Here is an 8,035-nt window from a genome sequence, read left to right as displayed (position 1 = left end):
GCATGCTCTTAGGGCTGGGTGGGGCTCTCTGCTCCAGAGCAGGGCTGTCCCCTCCCCTCTGCTCCCCAGCTGCAGCTCAGCACAGACTGCAGGTTGCTTCCCCCCTCCCCTCACCACTCTCTGCTAAGCAGGAATTCCCCCCTCCTCTCTGCATTGCTGAGGAGGTGTCTGTGTATTAGCTAGCAGGCCACATGCTAGCTGGTGCGTGCTGAATCAACAGGCAGAATCAACAAGTAGGTGGTAATGTCCCTCTGTTTTCTTATTTGGGGGATAAACACTGTTATCAGTTTCCTGCTGGGCTAATCAGATCTCCTGTTATGCCCCACTCAGCTCCATGCTGTGGGAGGAAGGGAGGGCTACTCTAGCACCCTCCAACTTTTAGACTGAGCCACTGCAGGCATGTGCCTGCATTTCTGGGATGTCTGTCTGGTTGCAAAACTGATTTAGCCTAGCCAGGTTAGACTAACCTGCAAAGATTGAATCAATTCAAGATCAGGCTTTTTGAATGTCTGTCCCTAGCCACAGATATCCCTTCTGGACTGAAAAAATTCAGGCACATGCCTGCAGTGGCTCAGGGTAGAAGCCAGGGGGTGCTGGAGCAGCCCTCCCTCTTTTCTACAGTGCTGTGCTGAGGGGGGGCATGGCCAGGCTCCAGGACGCTTTGATGTTTTGCCACCCAGCAGCTCAGTAGGGAATGTTTACCACCTCTAACTCAGTGTTTGTCAACCCATTAAGAAAACAAAGCCTCTCTCCATCAGTTCAAGCTCTTCTTAAACAGCTTTTCCAAGGAAGGACATTACCAGCTACCTGTTGATTAACTCCAAAAAGCCTGTCTGCGTTTGTCATCTCCCACAGGACAACTGTAGCCAGCATGTAGTCTGCTATCTAATGCTGAGAGGTATAAAGCAGAGAGTGAGGGGAATAATCCCTGCTTAGCAGTGACAAAGCCAGGCAGATGCCTGCAGTCTCTGCTGCAGCTCCAGCAAGGGAGCAGAGAGGAGGGGGCCAACTGCAGGAGTCGAGTGTTAGCGGGGCAGGTGCCAGGGCCTACAGGCATCTGGGGGGGGGCATGTGGTGGGAGAGGGGAAACAGGTGGCAGGGACAAAGTATGGGAGGGCAAAGGGCAGGGGTCAAGCCATTTGATTCCCCTGTTGTCTGCCCCTGACCCTATTTGCCCTGCTGCAGTTGGGGGGGGGGGAGAATTTAAGATGACCCTCCAATAACTAGATTCTATACATGGAAAATTATAACAAATTTATAAATGTTCCATGTCTAGAATATAATTGTTGCTGTGTCATCTTAAATGTAAAGTAATCTTGGATTCAGGTAAATATGGCATTTTACATTTTTAAAAGATGCATAATAAATGTTTACTTACGCCCACCTTCATGGTTTCTTTCTCTTTGAATTTATGTAAACAAACCCTAAAGAACTTAAGAAATGAGATATACTTTTCCCCCATTTCACTTAATGCAGAGTAATATCACTTCTTATTTAGGTATTAAAGGTAAATTTAAAAAAATCAAACCAAATGAAATATGGAAATGCATTATGTTAAGGCTCAACAACACACTACCTTCTCTTTGAAATCATACAGTTCAATATATGTACATTTATGATTAGTGCCTAATGTGTGTTAGTCTTAAGTTTGTTTCTTTTTAAAGACATATTAGAACTTTCTTCTTCATAGAAATACTAACTTTGTATTGCTGTACATTAATATACTTGTTTCTGTTAGGTTTTTTTATATATGAGAGTGAGTTTTAACTGCTTGGACAGCTTCAGTAATCTACTAATTATTCCATTATTAAGAACATTTAGAACAAAACAATAATACATTTCTTAATTAAAATGTGGACCTTCAATTTTACCTCATTAACTAATCAATTTATTTAATTATCAGAAAATCCATACAGAGTTTAAAAGTGCTGTAATTTCAGAGGGGCATATACTTCCACGTATTTAAAAAAAAAAAAAAAAAAGACCAAATTCTTGCTTTTAAGTCCACAACTTGGACTTAATTATGGACTTGTGTGCAATGTTTTTATAAAAGTTGAAACAGTCTCAGGACCAGTGATAAATGACACTTTGGCTAGTGATTTTGACCGTCTAATTCAGTGGTTCCCAATATGTGGTACAGGTACCATCAGTGGTACGTAGACAGCTTGTCAGTGGTACACATTAACAGATTTATTATAATTACTTGATATGCCAAAAATTTGCTAGTGGTACTTCAGGTTGAACTGAAAAATTTGCTGGTGGTACTTAATCAAGGTTGTATCATTTTAAATTGGTGGTGCACAATCTGTCAGTTTGAGAACCGCTGGTTCATTGTTTTTTGGTTGATCAAACTCAAGATTGAGACTCCCTTTTTAACTTTGATTCTTGGATAGCTTTTGTATTTAATTTTAAAGTAGAAGGAGAAAGATGGAGTCTACTATACACTTCCTTCAGTTTACTTCCCATGTAGGCTTGTTTCAATCTTTTTTTGGGTTTTTTTAAAACCTCGGGACAGTTGAGATGTTGTATAATCATTATTTTGTCATCACTGTACAGCAGTCCAAACCATAAAGAGATTTAATAAACACGTCTTTGGAATGGCTCCTTTCTTGTGATATATTGTTGTTTCCATGCCATGGAGATCTTTTCACTAGATAGTAAAGCACTTGACTGGTGATGTTTAGAAATGTACTTCTGAACTGCTATTCAGAAGGAAACTCCGAAGTGAAGCTGAGGCCTTTGCTTGGCTCCTTTGGCCTGTCTGAGCAGTCTTCCATTTTAGTTTTAGAAGAGTACTGGACAGCTCAAGCCAGAGGAGCAGATAGGGGGAGGATAGGGAAAATTTAGGCAGTGTAGAGGAGCAGATGGGAAACATAAAGGGTGCTGCACACAAGTGGGGAGGCTGCTTCAACCATGCTCCAGCAGCCTCCTGCATATCACGTATTGGTCTCCCTGCACTTAAAAATGGCGGCAGGGGCACTTGAACTAAAGCTCATTGAATAACCTTTAGTTTAAGCACCCCCCCCCCACCATTTTAAAGCATGGGGATGCTGATGCACAAGATGCTGTAAAGCACCCTCCCCTTTCCCTGCCCACCCCTGGAGCATGTTTACAAGTGCCCAAAGAGAGAAGTGTCATAATAGTGAGTGTGTAAGAAGAAAACTGAGAAGAGTATGGGGAATACACAGAACACTAGACCAGGGATGCTCAACCCACAGGCCAGATCCAGTCCCTGGCACTGCCATATCCAGTCTGTGGGGCTCTCCATGGGTCTGAAAAGTTGGCGGTGAGCAAGTGGTGGCACTGCAGGCTGGATAGGGTGGCACAGGGCCCAGTCCCAACACACAAAGCCCAACCCAAGCTCAAGGGGCCAAAAGACTGCCCTAGACAGTATACTTTTTTTCTGTGTCACTTTCAGTTTTTTATAGAAACAAACCCTAAGGAATCAGGAAGAATATGAAAGAAGCAAAAACCTCTGAGTGGCATGGAAGGCAGGCATGCTGCAACCCCTGGTTCCTTGTAAAAGATTTCATTTTGGCCCTCTCTGCAGGAGTCTGGCACTTCTGTTTTAAACATAAGTTGTTTGCTTGCAGACTTAGCATAAATGTTGTAAATGTTGAGTTGTTCTTTTAAGTGATATTTTCTGGGCTGAGGATTTGTATATCAATTTCAACATGACACACGCTGAAATGACTGTGTTAGACTCCACAAAAAAGGGAGGAAGGATATAGTGGAAACACTGGAAATATTGTCCTTTTAACTATTTTCGAGCCCTGTTTCTCTGCCGTTTTTACCTTATCTGCAGAGAGATCAGTAACAATGTCTTATGATTCATTCTGATTTGGAATAAATTTGTAAATCAAACTCATAGCAACCTAGCTCTAACCAATCCTTTATTTGTTTCTTTGGATGGCTGGACACAAGGTTCTGCTTATGTTCCCAAGGAAAAAAGAGCAGTCTTGTCACCCAGGATGTCACTGACGGAAAATTGGTTCAGAGGTCAGGAATGAGAGTGCATGAGGCGTATAGCAGAGGTGGAGGGGATGAACAAGTGAAATTAATTTGGACATATGCCACAGTAGCACCAAGTGCAACATTTACTCTCTTGGGTTTCCTTTTTCCTATATCTTCGATACTGGAAAAACTTCAGTCAAAAAGACTTTTGACTTTTTAAAAACTTTATCGTACAAATATTAAAAACAAATGGTGAAAGCGCCAAAGGTGTGTGGCCCTCTCAGGAGCCAAGCATGAAATACGTGTTTGGAACAAAAGACTTGGAATGACAGGGTAGCAACTATTCGGTCAATTGAGGTTGGTCTGCCCTTAAGGAGTCTGGCCTTTTTCTTCCCCCCCCCTTTTTTTTAAGCCAGACATTCTGCTAATTAGAGGGGAGGGTGACTTTTGTGGTAATAGTTATGGTGTCTTGCTAAAGATCCAGAAGTGTGAGTTCTAACCTCTCTCCAGACTGCACCAAAGGTTGTCCCCAGTTGACACTGGTCATTCAGACTGGGAAAGCCCAGAGGTGGCTAGATATGAGGCTAGCACAACATTCTCTTGCATGCCATTGGCCTCCAAAACTGGCAGGCCTTAATCACGCTAGCTTGAGGTGTTATGTGGTTCAGAACAGACCTTTGACTGTGAGCCACTTGTAAAAGCCAGGATATACACTGGAATGCAATTTCATGTCACTCTTTTTTTTTTCTGTAATAACCTGTGGTTTTTTGTTTTCTTTTTTCTTTTAGTTACAGATGAAGACACGGTGAAGAGGTATTTTGCCAAGTTTGAAGAGAAGTTCTTCCAAACCTGTGAGAAAGAACTTGCCAAAATTAACACTTTCTATTCAGGTAAATTGCTTATCTGTTGCTACTAGAATTTGTAGAAAATATATTAAAGCATATAAAGGTCTAAGGCTTCCAGATCCACAGAAAAGCCATAACTTTAATAAAGTCTTGCATTCTGTAATAGAGTGTAGCAATGTTATTTAAAAAAATGAAAAAATGGTTCTGTTTTAAGATATGAAGAGCTGGAAAAATCCTTACATTTGCTTTAAGGATGACTTATTTAAGTGTTACTTTGAGGAACAGGCAAAATAAAGGGTTTCAACTGCTTTTTATGCAAGTTCACATATATCTATTTTAATAAATTAATATAAAAGAAGCGCAGCTGTCTTTGATATTGATGAGCCCATAGTCAGTGGCAAATTTCTAGGTAATGACAGCTTTCAGCTATATAGCCTCTGCTTACATATCTGTTTAAATTTCTGTTCAAGTTATCAGTGAGGGAACCAAAATGTGAAGAAACTTATATAAGTCATTACTATGTTATTGTTGTATTTCTCCACTGAATGCTATATTCCTCTTGCTTAACATAACATTTTGAAACTGTTACAAGAGTGAAGTTTCTAATTATGTATTATTTGGAAATAAGCTTTTAAGCAGACTAATTGGAGTTGCTCCCATATGTGGTTATATTTCTGGAAGAGTCCTTGCAGTAGTGAAATTCATGGGAACACACTCAAATCTTGAACCAGTTCTTATCCTGTTTTGGTAATGTTTGAATTGAGTTGTCCAGTAGAAAAATATTTTGATATGAATAAAGTGATTTAGTCACATTTGTCATAACTTTTTTTCTTGGCACTTTAAGAACAACGTGCTGTAAACAAGGTTTTACAGCATTCTCTTTGTACCTAGTTTGATTTAATTTAGTAGTGAAGACATAATTTTGAATTTGATTCAAGACTGAGATGAGTCCCACTAGTTAGGCCATGAGTTGGGCCATAAGGGATAGAATCACTAATAAAATGCAGGTATCTGTAGTAATTGATGAGCTGTGGTTCACCCCTTCCTTGATGAAAAAGTTTTCACTATTAGCCTAGGGTGAAGTGCATATCCTTGACCAATGCCTTGTACACAAGGAGCAGCCTCTACTTTCCCTCTGGCAGTACTTGGAGAAAGACATGCATTTCTCCCAGACCTAGTGCAAGGTTGGGATGTTCTAGGGCAGGAGATGACTGAAATTGACTGTTCCTAGTGCACTATTAAATGCAGAAAGGCATACAGCGAAATTAGAAATATGCGTCTTAATTTGTTTAGTAATCCAAAATGTTTAAAAATTAACAATAAGAATTGAAAGTTCTTTGTACACAGGAGTTTTGAGCTGAGACTTTTAACATGCATTATTAACTCCTTGACAGCAGTACTAAAGAGTAGTGGTCTTAGAACTTCAGGTACCATTGTATTTTCTCCTAAAACAAGTATTTTCTTTTTATTTAAACATAGTAGCAACTTAGAACTTGAGGATGCAGAGAGGAGAAATAAGAACAAGGCAAAATGGTTCTTAATCACTAACAATGTAGTGTCAAGTGTCGTGTAGTTTAAAATTTTCGAGAGTAAACTTTTTCTGAATATATCATGACTTAATATAAACCCTTTTCTGTTTATGTTGTCTTCCTAGTGGGTAAACCATGTCTCTGCAAATTAATCAGTCGTTTTTGGGGGTTTTTTAATTTGAAAGGTCAGTAGAATGGAGAGGAGTGAAGATGATTAAAATCTTGTCCTCATTGACTTTCACAGTAGCAGCTTCAACAATTACAGAGTATAAGCTGGTTAAGAAATGAATTTGCTATCAGTAATCAACTGTTCTAGGTTAGCTCTGGCTTTGCATTTCCATAATGAAGGTCTGAAAAAACTGGAAGACTGTTTTCAAAATGAATTGATAGTTGGTGATAGATAGTGAATTTTCGCACCTGATACCTTTCTTAAATCTGTGCAGAGCAGAATAGGAACAACTTTCATTGGAGGGTGAAAGCTGATCCTTTAAGAGGCTTCCTTCAGCTTGAACAATGGAGGGAAGTATGCCTTTTCATAATATAAAAAACACTTTGAAGGGTGCTCTTGTTTTTTTCTCCCATGGCAGTAGATAACTGCCTGTGGAATATCTCTTGAATTTTTTGTGCCAGAGCTACAATCCCATCATGCTTCCAAATGTGTCTCGACTTGAAGGGTTAACTGGTACTTTGTCAGTGACTATTTTAGACCTATGCATATTTTGAATAACTGTTTGTTTTTTTCAGGAGTTAATAGCTCCATTTGCTTTTGCTCTTTGTTTCTTTTCATCTGTTTAGTTCCTGTGCTGGGAAGTTCTTGACCAATATCATCAGGGATTTCCTAGCTATGAGGAAATCCTGCCCTGTCAAGATGACGCTTCCTGGGCCTTCATTGCCCTTAAATGATCCTGTTATCTACTGCAAAAGAGATGCTTTTTATGCCATGTGCTCAGCTGTCACTTCCTATAATACAGTCTATAATCTTTACCTGTCTTGCTTGCCATTCCTTCATATATCAAAGGGAACTGCTACATGCAGTCTGATTACAGTTATGATCCTTAAAGGGTAACCCAAAGAAATTAAACTACAGTGCACATGATAAGAAGCAAAACTGACATTTGAAAAAACATGCAGAGAATTCCACTAGAAGTGCATGCTAATGAATAGTCTGATAGTTGTATCTGAATATTAAAAGTGAATTATTGTTCATTTCTGTTGTTAATGTTTGTAAATGTATGTTATGTTACTCAAATTGGAGTTTAAGCAATTTTAATTATTCATGACATTTCTAAAATGAATTAAAAGCACAATTAGATATAGGAAAATTAGGCTTTAATTTAGTTAGTAAACCAAAGTAGTTGAAGAATTTACAAAGGGAACAAGAGTTTTGTTGGGAAGAACAAGTACAAAAAAAAGGACTAGAATCATGCCAGATTTAGTAATGTTTGGCTTTCAGAGTGTTCCAGATGGTACAGATGTAGCTGTGGTGAACACTTTTTTTTTACCATTCTAGTAGAAATGGTTATCCATGTCAATAGATAGAACAGTTTCTGCCCATGAGTATGAATATGTAATGGATTACCAGGGGCCCTGGTTTTCTCTGTTTAAAAATCCCAATTCTCTGATTTAAAACCCCCCAAATCCATATTTTTCTACGATTGAAAAGAAATGCCGTGTGTGTGTGTGTGTGTGTGTGTGTGTGTGTGTGCG

At 39.3% G+C, this 8,035-nt stretch overlaps 1 protein-coding gene across 1 annotated transcript in view; it reads left to right on the top strand.

The window, feature by feature from the left end:
- Window positions 1-8,035, top strand: part of XPR1 (xenotropic and polytropic retrovirus receptor 1) — a 211,179-nt gene that overhangs the window by 126,790 nt on the left and 76,354 nt on the right. The window contains exon 2 of the mRNA XM_019501780.1: window positions 4,743-4,844. Coding sequence (XP_019357325.1) covers window positions 4,743-4,844 — 102 coding nt within the window. The remainder of the gene's footprint in view (window positions 1-4,742; window positions 4,845-8,035) is intronic.

Source organism: Gavialis gangeticus, unplaced genomic scaffold (assembly GCF_001723915.1).
Source record: "Gavialis gangeticus isolate Ggan-Ray unplaced genomic scaffold, GavGan_comp1, whole genome shotgun sequence".
Classification (NCBI taxonomy): Eukaryota; Metazoa; Chordata; order Crocodylia; family Gavialidae; genus Gavialis; species Gavialis gangeticus.
This window is presented reverse-complemented; position numbering and strand designations above follow the sequence as displayed.